This window comes from Ailuropoda melanoleuca, chromosome 6, assembly GCF_002007445.2.
Source record: "Ailuropoda melanoleuca isolate Jingjing chromosome 6, ASM200744v2, whole genome shotgun sequence".
Lineage (NCBI taxonomy): Eukaryota > Metazoa > Chordata > Mammalia > Carnivora > Ursidae > Ailuropoda > Ailuropoda melanoleuca.
The window spans coordinates 33,123,136-33,136,095 of NC_048223.1; the positions used below are offsets into that span (position 1 = coordinate 33,123,136).

At 46.6% G+C, this 12,960-nt stretch overlaps 1 protein-coding gene across 6 annotated transcripts; it reads right to left on the reverse strand.

The window, feature by feature from the left end:
• Window positions 1-4,520: 4,520 nt before the first annotated feature.
• On the reverse strand, window positions 4,521-11,939 carry ZNF662 (zinc finger protein 662). 6 transcript variants are annotated; one of them, XM_034662131.1, is made up of 5 exons: window positions 11,110-11,939; window positions 9,422-9,548; window positions 8,685-8,801; window positions 6,542-6,643; window positions 4,521-5,568 (listed from the first exon to the last, which is right to left on the reverse strand). In XM_034662131.1, exons 1-5 carry the CDS (start codon window positions 11,197-11,199, stop codon window positions 4,538-4,540), a joined length of 1,467 nt encoding a protein of 488 aa, XP_034518022.1. In that variant the 5' UTR covers window positions 11,200-11,939; the 3' UTR covers window positions 4,521-4,537. The 6 variants fall into 6 exon arrangements, with proteins under 6 accessions (XP_034518022.1, XP_011231095.2, XP_002925640.3 ...); XM_011232793.3 differs by having other exon boundaries at window positions 8,685-8,798; window positions 10,800-11,939; XM_002925594.4 differs by having other exon boundaries at window positions 10,800-11,939.
• Window positions 11,940-12,960: the final 1,021 nt, after the last annotated feature.

The following is a 12,960-nucleotide window of genomic DNA, read 5'->3' on the forward strand; positions in this document are numbered from 1 at the left end:
TACTAGAAACCAGTGCTTTCAACTACAAGCCAAGTACCAACTGCCAACTACCAAGTATCAGTATGACTAAGTTGCAAATAATAGAAAGCCCAAATTAGCCAGTTGAACAGAAGATGGGTATTGGCTCACTTAGCTGAAAAGTCCTGAGGTAAGTCTACCTCGGCTAAGGCTTGGGCTGTGGCTCAACAATGTCACCAGAGACCCAGTTTCTCTCTGCTTTGCCACTGTCTTCTTTGATATTGGCTTCACCCTCAGGCTCCACGTGTTAATGCCAGGAAGCTCCAAATTCCCCCCGACCTGCCCTTTTAACAAGAAAAAAAAAAGCATTGCCCTAGTTCAAGGCCTCATATCTTCCTATATATCACGTAGAGGAGGACAGAAAGCATCTTCTTTGGTTGCTCTCAAAGAAAAGCGTCTATCTTTCAGAAGGCCCAGTAAATATCTCCTCATATCTCATGGGCTCCATGGCCAAATAGGACAGGTTGATGGGCCTAGGCTTATGAAGTTGGGGGTGAGGCCAAACCACATGGCTGAGTAAGGATGTTTTCCCAAAGATTATTTGGGTTATTGTCCCCATAGAGAATAGATGCTGGGAACCCAGTAAGAGATGAATAATATGGAATCCTGACTTGGCCATGACAAAGACATGCTCAGCATTGCAGATACTGGTTTGCAACCAAGGTGCTTCTAAGACAACTCTGTAACTACCTCTGAGTTGTAAAACAGGAAGGATTTCATAATTCATTACCCCAAGAGATTCTGGGCCAGCCAGCTAATTTTCACTATGTGAATGACTCTATACACTATTTTTACATTTCCTCACTTTCTGATCCCACTTCTGAAAATTCTGAAGACAAAAGTTTACCATAATCAATTTTGATTTTAATATATTTCTAATTGCAATTTATCAGAAAGTATCTTAAATTTCTAATTTTTCTTTTGTATTTAAATTTCCCCCAAATTTAGAAAGTGAGTATTGACTTCATTCCTCTTCTGTGAGATGTGTGGAAAGTGTCATTACAAATTGGAAGGTCTTCCATGTTATGAATCCTTCATCACAGACTACCGTCTTTGATATAGGCTCAGGGCTTTCAAGTACCTGTCTCTGGGGCTCTGGTAAGGAAAAGACCAGTTAGGAATTCTCTTGGTGGGGGCCATCCATTTCTACATGCTATTTCTTAATCCATCTGAAATACGCATCTTTTGCCATATTTTGATAATTCTCTCGTTGTGATACTCCTAAGATTTGTCTTGCCATTCCACCACTCTGCCTACAAACATTTCCATCTTGGAGGGAAAGAGTTCCCAGGGTTGATCAACTTCCATGATGCTCCTCCGTAAGTCCAAACTGTTTCTTCTCTTTCACTGTTCCATTTCCATGGGCTGTTCTTCCTATTCATTATCTGTCTCTCTCCCATTTTAAGATACTGACGTCATCTAGCATACATATCATCCTCACTTTGGGGCTTATTAATATTCAGGATCTTAATGATTACCTCCTTCTAGCACTAGTCCAAGTATTCAACTCTATATCAACTCTGCCTGTGTAATGTGTCCACTGGTAACATTGCCAATCTCCCGCCAACTGCTCTTTCTTAGTGTCTCTTCCTGGCACTTCCTCCTGTCCAACTCCCTAAATACTGAATTGGTGTTTCATAGGACTCTATCTTGGGTCGTAATATTTTGCTATACTCTCCAGAGGCAGTACTGTCCAATAAAATTTTCTGAAATGATGAGAATGTTTTATGCCTACACTATCCAATATGGTAGCCAGCTGCCACATATAGTCATTGTGCACTTGAAATCTGGCCAGTATAAGAACCTAAATTTTAAATTTAAATAACTACATATAGCCAGTGGCTATACTACTGTGTTGGGTAGTGCAGCTCCAGGGGATTTCATTCATTTCTTCCCACTGCTTTAAATACCTTCTGCTCTTTCGATGCCTCTCAGATGCAGAGCTCTAGATATGACTAACCCTCAGCTCTAGCTCACATATACAACCATCTGAAATTTCTACTTGTACATCTCACACATATCTCAAATGTTAATCCAAAACAGAGTTCTTAGTTTCTCCTTCCTCAAACCTATTCCCATTCCAGTCTCATTCATTCCAATAAGTGGTGTGCTGTCTAATTCAGCTGCTCAAACACACCAGGAAGCTGTCCCTAATTCCTGTTACTCCTGTATCCACTCTGTTAGCAGGTCACTGATTTTATTTCCAAACTATATCTTAAATACATTTTCTTTCCATCTCTACTACCACCACCCACTCCAAGCCATTATCATCTCCAACCTGGATGGTTAACAATCTCCAACATGATCTCCTTTCACTTTCCTCCCTCTACAAACCACTGTCTACTCAGCAGGCAGCAATCATCCCAAAATGTGACTCAAACATGTCATTCCTCCACTGAATACCCTTTAATGGTTTTTCACTTAGGATGGAATTGAATGATCTGGCCCAGCTGTAGCTACAAATCTAACTTGTGCCTCTCATACCCTTAATCATTATGTTATATCCCAAACTTTTTGGTTTCTTGAACATGCCAAGCATTTTACACATCAGAGTCTGCAGAGCTGTTCCCTCCGTCTGCTGTTGTTCCCATTCTTGATACATGCGCCTTCTTCCCATTCTGAGATTTAGCTTTAATATTACCCGTTAGGATAGGCCTTCCCTGACTGTTTAGATAAAGAGGTTCCCTCTCCATCATTCCCTCTCTCTGTAGCATTCATTTCCTTCATGACACTTAGCAATTTTTTATAAACTACTTGATTTTTTTTCGTTTGTTCTCTCACTAGATGAATGTTCCAGAAAGGCAGGAAGCAGGTCTGACTTACCACTGTTTACGCAGCACCTAGCACAGTGCTTTGCATACAAGCAGGTGCTCAGTGATATTTGCTTAATAAATTTCCCCAAATGCCTGTTCACATCACTCATTTCCATTTCTTGGTTCTGCTTAGTACAAAAGTGTCAATGCTTATTAGAGGTTACTCTAACTGGACTATGCTAAGCGAAGTTCTTCTTACTACATGGCTTTAGGCTTCGGCAATTAGATAGTACATTTGTAATTCTCAGGAAGCAGGAGTTTAGTCTAAGCCAGCCTCTGGCTTCTCTTCCTTGCTCCTTAGTCAACAATTACATTACCTGGCTAGGAGCTTCTGAAGTGGAAAGCCTAATTACCAGAGAGGCAAACTGCAATCTGAAAAATGGCTCTAAAGGTAAAGTCTGGAATGTATGTTTCATCCGTTTTGGCCAGCACTCTTCTCTGAATAGGGCCTTTATTTCTATATTCTTGAAAACTGTCAATAGCTTACTACTGGAAGCTCCATCTTACTTTAGCATGTGGGCTATCATGATGATGAGAAGGAAAAGACTGGAAGGGGATCTGGGATAGTGGAACGATGAGAGGGGTTGTAGCTATACAAATTTTTATGAAAACAAAACAAAACAAAGCCTCCCACTTGGTTTACATTTTCCCAGTCCCAGAGTGCTACCTTCTAACACAAGGGGAATCAGGTCTCCCAAGACTGCACAACTCAGACTACCCTCCACTACTTTCCTTAAGTTACCTTGGTGACCTCAAGGTGAACTACAACTTCAGAGGAAGAGAAAGTTCTGGAGTTGGCAATGTAACCACACTGTCATCTACAGCAAATACGGTTTTTGGTGAGGCAGACTTAGAAAAGCTGAGTACTTTATACAGAAAGAATATATCCAGGAAGACACACAACCAGTAACAGTGGCTGTCTCTGAGGAGGTAGACTGGGAGACAGGAGTGACAAGGAGATTTACTTTTCACTGAACACCTTTTTTAACTATTTCAACTTCTTTATCATGAGCATGTTATAGCTAGTCAAAAATAAATAAGTTTCAAAATTTGAAAAACATAAAAGAAGTACAGTGTTGGTTGTCCTCAAAGAGCCATTTAGTTGAACTAACACACATAAGACATTAGAAAAATATAAGACAGCACATAGTTAAATACCAATTTGGACAGTACCGATTACAAGTAGAAGAGGAAGAGAGGTCCGTTCGGTTGAAGGAGCTGAGTCTTAGATGAGGAGGGGACATTTTTAGCCTAGGGAAACTTGAGCAAATAGAAATGAGCGAAGCAGAAATGTGCACAAATAAAGAACAGTAGACTCTGGAGTCAGACAGACCTGCTTCCAAATTCAATTCTGTAACATATTAGCTAAGTGACCTTGAAAGAGCTTTATAACTTCTTTCAACCTCAGATTTCTCATCTGTAAAATGAGGATAAGTACCTACCTCAATAGGATTAAGAAAAACTAAAGACTGCATGTAAAGTGGTTAGCACAGTACCTGACAGGGTCGATGCTCAACTAAAAGCTGCCTAGCATGTACATGGTCGAACGGGAGGACCAGTCTTGCTAGAGCACAGGGTATCTGTTCAGAAGGGGCAAGATAACACTGGCTATTCGAGTTCTAACAAACTGTGGGCAATCACCTTGTTCTGTCTCTGGGGTTCCTGTAGCATAAGAACTATAAGCAAGTACCATCATTACACATTCTCTAATGTTCAAGAAGGTGAGAGGACTGACAATTACAGGGTTTCTCTCTAGCATGGCGCCTCTGGTGCTTAATCAGAACAGAATTCTGACTGAAAGCCTTCCCGCAGTCATTACATTTATAGGGTCTTTCCCCAGTATGGATTCTCTGATGTCGGATAAGGTGCGCCTTGCAGATGAAGCTTTTCCCACAGTCAGTACACTCATGAGGCTTCTCCCCCGTGTGGACCCTTTGGTGCTGAGCAAGATCAGAGTTCCACATGAAGCCTTTCCCACAGTCCTTGCATTCGTAAGGCTTCTCCCCGGTGTGGATTCTCTGATGTCGAAGTAGGGCAGGGTTCCGCGTAAAGCTTTTCCCACATTCCTTACATGTATATGGTTTTTCCCCAGTGTGGATTCGCTGATGTTGTGTAAGGCTTGTGTTCTGACTAAAGCCCTTCCCACATTCCTTACATTCAAAGGGTTTCTCTCCAGTATGTATTCTCTGGTGCCGAATCAGGTTTGACTTCCAAACGAAGGCTTTAGCACATTCTTGACACACGTAGGGCTTCACCCCCGTGTGAATTCTCTGATGTGCAATGCAGTGTGATCTAAAACTGAAAGTCTTCCCACATTCTTTACATCCATAGACCTTCTCTCCATTATGAATTCGCTGATGTTGGTCAAAGTCTTCATTGTGATCAAAACACTTGCCACATTCTTCACATATATAGAATACCTGCTCACTGAGAATTTTCTGATGTATAACAAGGTGGGTATTAACAATAGCATTCTCTGAACTATCTTCTCCTGAGACCATCTCATCTTTGACAATCACTTCTATAATATCATTTGCAGTGTTCTCCACACTTCTCCCATTGGAGTAGTCAGACCACCTCCCTAACCTGCTTTTTTCCTCCTCACAGGTTTTTCCAAGCCAGAATTCCTGGGAGCCACGCCACCGGGGTCCACTTGATAGCACCATGTGATCCTTTGCCTCCTCAAAACGTTCCTCCTTCAGAATAAAATCTTCTTTCTCACTCTCCAACACACCCTCTGAAAGAAGAAATCAAAGCTGCAAATGACATCATTATCCATGACAGAGTGAATAAGGCCACCAAGTGGTACTAATGTGTCCATTTCACTCCAGGTGTCACCCCTGTGTCTCAGCGGCCCTGTTCTACCTGAAAATGGCACAAAAGGGCTATCACACAGAAAGCAACCAAAGTGTATGCCACAGAAAGGCAAAAACGAGACAGAGTCCAGAGGGGAGCTCTCCAGAAGTAGTTGAATTGAATCTAAGGGAGACAAGTCAGAATTTCTTCTAGGCAGTCCAGTTTATATAACATGAGAAGAACAAGCCAGGTTTTGGGGCAGAGGACCAGTTCAGAAATAACGAATCCTTTGTGGTATATCTGGGGAACCTGAACTTGTCACATGCAGTGGGAAGCAATAAGGAGAATCTTTCTCATACCGGTCAACACTAAAAGGAAATGTAGTCTTCTCATTCAATCCAGTTGCCAGGTCCACCATGAAAAGTGCTTCCCCTAACTACTTCAGACACAGTTGGGCAAAGACTGCATCCTTTTTGTTCCCACAGTGCTCTATTCACACCTCTGTTACAGCATCACACTTTGCTGTAATTATGCATTTATGTATAATGTACCATTAGACTGTGAGCCCTTGCAGAAGAGGGGCCATATATTACTTGCTTTCTGATCCCTAAAAACTAACAGAATGAATAAAACACAGCATTTGCTTTTAACATTTTGGTTGACCATAGCAGCCAGTAGGCCATCTGTTCTGTTACAGCCTAAGACGCAAGACCCACCTGAATTAATTGATCATGTCCAAATGAAAGCTGGAAGTTTACAGTTTAATTCTGCTCTTCATTAAATGGTTGACTTGGGGATTTTCAGAGGGATTTTTATTTAGAACATAAATGGTAAAATGGAATTTTAACAGTTCACAAAAGAAAGACAGTGGAAAACATGTGCCTGGGAGGAAAGTGCTCATTTCCCTCACTTACCAGTACAGATTAGGCTTGGAAACTCTCCTTGCAGTTTCGGGTTCAACGGCTCTTCCACCTGCTCAAGATGGGAGATCCCAGCAGGCTTTAGAAATAGACATCCTGCCAAGGTCAAGATATAAATAAGGCTGGCTCAGTCGGAGGAGCAGGGCCCATTAGGAAAGGAGCAGAGATGGAAGTGGTAAGGGAGAATGAAGGTGGGTGGGAAGATTGGTACATAGGTGACCTGAAACTCGAGGAGGATAACAATATAAAGGACAGAAAACAGATGCACAGGGCAGTTGTGATTCCATCAGTTCCCCAAAACATGAAAATGTATCATTCGTTTTTAAAAATCAAGAAGAAACAGGAGAGACAAAGGTCTCTTCCTCACCTCCCCTAGAAGGCAAAAGCCAGCTCACATGGAAAAGAATCAGGATGAAACAGAACTGCAAAGATCTGTTCCTAAGGCTATGTTGGGAAACCACAGTCCCTTAGCTTCCTTCCTGTCTATCCACCTATCTATTGCCTTCTCTTTCTACAAAGGATCAACGATGGGTCTCTCCATGGCATTAGAAATGGACTCACAGCCTCACTAAGCCGTTTCCAGAAGTCACTTCTTATTCTAATGACAGGCACCTCTAATTGCAAAGGTCCACTCTAATGAACTCTTCTTCAGACTTAGCTAAGATCTCTCTAACTCCCAACCAAAGCCTCCTAAGAAACAGAGCAATTCTCACCCTCCAAATGACCACCTTGTACATTGCTGAAGCCAAGGACTGTGTGTCCCCTGTGTCCTCTTCTTTAAGACAAAAACGGACTTCGAATAGGGACATGTACTCAAAGGAAGTTTGCTGCAAGTCATGGAGCTAGGGTTTTACTCAAGAAATAATTTAGCTGTTGGCTTTCTGCCTAGAGCCAAAATGGGAAATTCCCTTGTGTGGTGGGAGAGTAAGCACTGAGATCCTGAGAGAAGGCAGAGGACACTGTAGTTGTCTCCCTACAACCAATCTACCACCACCAACAAGCCCCACCACCACCACCTCCGCCATTATGAAGTAGCCGTGCCCTTTGGAGGGGAGTGATCCCAACTCCAGTTCCTACTGTAGCCCTCACTGGTCTAAGCCAAGCAGGTTAACCTATCCCACTCACTACATGAGAGACAGTTTCAGAAATCGGCAGTCCAGGCCAAGACAATCAGTGCATACTATTTCCCTGGCCATAGTGATTGGTTTAGAGTTGGCATAAGACTTAAGATGGTACATTGCAAAAGCCTGAGGAAGGCCTGCCCTACTTCTCTCCCTCGGTATAAAGAAGCAGAGCCTTGGTTATAACTACCAATCATCTTACAACCACAAGAGGAGCCAGACTGTAGACAAAGCCAACATACAAGGAGATAGAAAAGAGCAGAGACTGAAGCTCTGATCAAGCTGTACCTGCACCCTACTTAAGACTTCCTACTTGCATGAAACAGTAAATTCCTCTTTTTTGTTTAAGCCAGTTTGCACTGGGTTGTTACTTATAATCAAGATCATCCTAATATGGAAAGACTGCCAGACACAGCAAGGAACTGTGAGAATGGGCACGTTGAAGGCACAGCTCAAGTTCCACTGTGCCCACAAAAGAGCTCCTGTGGGAAGAAGATGGAATGGGGCCAGGGAGGCAAAAAGGGGACACAGTTGTCACCAGGAAATTAGGAACAGGAAAGCCCTGTGTTGGGCCTAAAGGAATGCCAGGGCTTTGCCCACCAGAAATCCCTGAATTGGAACTATACGGCTCAGGGTTATTGAGACTTCTTGATTTCTAATAAAGGTGGCCACGATACCCCAAACAGCAGTCAGAATCTTCTGCTGGAAGACCGTAAGAAGGCGGGGAATGTCTAAAGGCCACCCCAGTGTGTCAACAGAAAAGTCAGGGGGTACAGATAAATGGTGGCCACGATAAGAACGTCGAAAATGGGGAAGAGGCAAAACAGGTGAAGGAAGAGGAGCCAGGGTGGATAATAAACAGACTCAAGAAGATGGAAAATCACGGGAACACAGAAAAAAAAAAAAAAAGGAATCCCACGGTGTCTATAGCACTAGGTTAAGAGGATGCATACCTATTACATTTTGAAGATCAAGACAAGGGAACTGGCCAGATGACTGGCACTGTCCTCACTCACCTGAGGAGATGCCCCTCGGGCCCTCTCCATCCAGAGCTCCCTGAGGAGCCTTGCACCACGGTGCTTCCCCTCGCTCCAGCTGGGAAATCAGAGCCGGTTTGGGAAATGGAAATGCTGCTTGAGGGGAAGGAAATGGGACAGGCAGGTGAGTGCGGTGACAGCAATCCCAGGGCTCCCCCCAGGCTTTGTCTTTAGGGGCAGAGGGAAAAGAAGGGAATTAATTAGGGAGATCAAGAAAAGGAAGCCCAGGAGAAGGGACAGGAGACCCAGGGAAGCGGGGCCAGGAGGCTTACAAAGGTCAGGAATTAGAGTAAGAGGTGCTCAGTAACAGTCTGAGTGAGCGAGTGGATGATTCCACTCATTGAGAGATCGAGTTTTCTTGTTCTCTCCCTCTCTTAGAGCCCTCAAGTTCAGACATCTGCACGAGGATGCTTGGTACTGGGTTGGGTCTCCCAAACTGAGTCAGTGGGAAACTGAGGGCTTGGTGGGGCTCTAGGAATCTGCTCTCTTCCTACTCTCCCCATAGCACTGGGAGTTACCCAGAGGGTTGGGTAACCCTGGGGCAAGAAAGTCTGACTTTCCAACTTCCCAGCAACCGCTGAGGCTGGGTCATTAAGAATCCAAGCGCCTGAGGTTGCCCCTCAGGTGGGGTTATCAAAGACTCCTGAGCTTCTGAGGAAGACGTAGCCGGGAAATTCTAAAGGGCAGAAGCAGAGTCCAAAAGGAAAGACCCTTACCCAGGGAAGCCACAGCCCCATAATTCTCCAGCATCACGTCCCTGTACAGGACCCTCTGAGCGGGGGCCAGGCCGGTCCATTCGTTCTCAGAAAAGTAGACAGCCACATCCTCGAAGGTCACTGACTCCTGAAACAACATGTGTTTAAATGGCCTAGGACAATCCCAGACCCAGGCCTGGAGTAAGGGGTAGACCAGGCACTAAGAGGTACTAGAGGGGATGCCAGGTGAGTCTCTGGAAACTGAATGTCTCCAGGAACTCTCTGCCCATTTGCACCCCCTACTTACAAAGATATAAGGGATCAGCCATCAGTTTCTCACGTCTCTTCATCCTCTCATCTTTTTCATGAGTCTCTGCAAGTTTTCCCTTCTCATCCTTATGCCCAGAACAGCTACCTGCTGCTCTAGGTGCCCTCCTTTCCCCACAGTGGACTCTCCGTCAGAGGTCACCAACCCTTGAAAACAAGTGCAACTATTGCGCCTACGTCGGCACTTTACCTCTATTACTCTGTAAATGCCTCACAGCCTACGAGGCGGGGATTAGATACATTTTATAGAAGACGACACAGGCTCAGAGATTCACTGCCCCCAAAGTTACAGAACGGAGACAGAATTCAGGGCTGTCTGCCTCTCTGGCTCTTCTTTACTGTGCCACACTGCCTTCTATCCTCACTCCTGCCACCCCTGCTGCCCCTGTGTGAGGCTCTTTCTCTCGTCCCTCCCCCTCACTGTCATCAGCCACAGAGGCAGCTAAGGGCACCTCAGAACACCCGGGCTGCTCTGGAGGCTGTCCTCCAACGGGCAGAGACAACTCTGACTTGACTCCCTGCATTCTGCCACTCCAGCACTCTCTCTCAAATGCCCCGCCCTACTCTTTCTTCCCCACTTTCCAGTGTTAATGTCCCCTTTTCCTGTATCTCTGGGAGCCCAAGCTTCTGCACCCCCTCTTACCTTCTTCCTTAAGAAACACAAACACTGCTAAGGTAAAGCCATCAAGGCTTGTCATTCCCAGCTACCGCCTCATTCAGGATCTCAATCTCCATGGTGAGGCTGATTCTGCTGCATTTCACATCAGACCTTGCCTTACAAAGTCCCCACACAGACTCACCCAGCACCCCGGGGCGCAAAGACTTCGGCTGGCTCACCGACGCCTGCACCTCAAAACGTCCAAATCCTCTGCACGGCAAACAATCGCATTGCCTATTCAGAGACCCCGCTTACCCGCACCACCACCCTCACCCCCTGTCCTGTCACCTTCCTGTTAGGAACCCAAATCCTTTCCTTGCCTAAATCTGTGTCCTTGCACCTGCAGCTCCCCGTGCCTGGAGATGCAGTTCCTCCCTCCGGCGCCGGCAAACTCAGAGTCATCTCAAGACCCACCTCAAACATAACCAGCTCTGTAAAAACCAGGGACATGGAAATGCTGGACATTCGTCGTGGCGCACAGCGCTCTGTGAACACCTCTGCCCCAGCGCTGGGCTCATGCCTGTGCAGTTGCACGCGTGTTTCCCCTGCCGGCGCAAGTCTGGGGGATGTCGAATCCATTCTGCTCCCTGCCTGTTCCTCCGGCCCCTCCACTCTGGGCTGCACCCCGATTTCCCGGTCGCCGCACTGCCCCCGCCGCCCCTCGTGTGGGCCTAGAGCCCCGGGCAGAGCCGAGCCAGCTTCGTGGCGCCGGCCCCGCACTCACCGGGCGCGCCCGGGCCGGCGCGGGCTGTCCCGGTAGCAGCTCGAGGGCAGGGCCGAAGGGGGCCCCGCTCGCCAGGGCCGCAGCTGCCATGGCCCGGGCCGCCCTGCCGGGCAGCGAGAGCGCGCCAGGCCGACCGGGGGCTGCCCGGGATCGGGGAGGGACGCTTCGGACCGGGGCGGGTCGGAGACAGCGGCCCTGCGCCCAGGAGCCGGCGGTGCAAGTCCCAGGCTCCACGCCCCGGGAGCCGGGCCAGCCCCACGCCTGCTCCCCACGCTTGGCGCGAGCCAGAGCTCCACACGGGAGCGGTGGAGGCCGCTGCACTCTTGCCACTCCGGCTTCTCTAGCACGGCGGAGGGCGCCACGTCTCTGTGGTCCTCGCTTCGTGCCCTGCCAAGAAACCGCGAGCCAAGAGCGCGGCCGGCTCTCCCAGAGACACTGATGGCCTCGGGGCGCCGCCGTGCGAATGCGGGGGAGCGGGCGGTTAGGGAGAAGGCTCCCTCTGGGAATCCTTTTCCAGCCCTCTTCTTCCTACTGACCTCCCTTCTTCTCTACTGCCCGGCACTGCACGGATGGATGCTGGTACGAAATAGCACATACTCCTCTTGACCACGCCTGCTCAGAGATCTCCATCCCTTTACTGGGCTCTCCATTCCCAGAGAGCAGCTAAGGGCCCAGATCATCTTTGTGCCTCTAATCTCCACCCAACGCCTAGCACCTCTTACGGCCTGGTTTCTTTAGGTGCCAAGGAATACTTGTTCAATAAAGGAATGAATAAATGTTGAACCAGGTTTTCAGTTGGAGAAAGGGAGGAAATGGCTTACCTAACATCCCACAGCATGCCAGGAAGTGAAACCTTTAAACGAAATTGTGGAAATAAAAGAAGACCACCAAAACGAGAAAAAGCAAAGACAATTTATTCAGAGCTTGCTATAAGCCATCACTTGCATTTGGCAGAGACTCTAAGTCCCGGAGAGAAGTGGGAAAGCTTTGTAGTTTAAAAAAAGGGGGGGGGGGGGGGGAGGGGGGAAACTTCAGGTATGCTCTGATTGGAGATTGTTGGCATGGGGGAGGCTAACTAGAAGCAAGGCATCTTATATGCGTGGTTGGGGGGAGGATATTAATCAAATTCTGGCTGTTTGGAGCTGATTGCTACAGGGTTTGTTTTGGATTCCTGGGCTGGTTGCTGAAGATAGTAGTTTGACTTCCTAGACTGGTTACTGCAGATATTGGGTTGGCTTCCTGGACTGTTGCTGCAGACTATGGGTCAGAGTTCTATTTTTCTACATGGTCTGGCCATTTTCCATTTGTAGATATAGTCTCTTTGGGTGAACAAAGTAGGAAGATGTCCACTTCACAGAACTTTCAGTCCAGAGGCTCAGATTCCTTTTAGATCCCTAGGTACTGAGAGCTTACAGATAGCATACTTGTGAAAAATCACAGAACAAAGGAGACTTCAGACGAGTCTCCCGATTTGTTTGCTTGTTTGTTTCTAAGAGGGAGAAGCTCATAAATGGACGCTACTGAACACCGAGAAGGAAGCAGTGAGTCTTACCCTGGGAAAGATCACTAGGAGGACAAGCACACAACAAGCAGTTCCAGGATCTTCTTAGGGACAAGATGGAGAAAACTGCACTCGGTGCAAAATAATTATGGGAGTTTTAGCTCAGAACACAAGGAGCCCTCAGATGCCTGATTATTAAGTCATGGTCCACCAGAAGGAAGGTCTCTTATGGTTCTGACCAGGGTTTTGGTTCAAAACTAAAGAGGAGAGGGATAGTCTATTCTGAACCATATTTACCCATATATTTTTTACTCTTTCCATTGTTCTTCCTGTTAAGCACACAGCAGCAG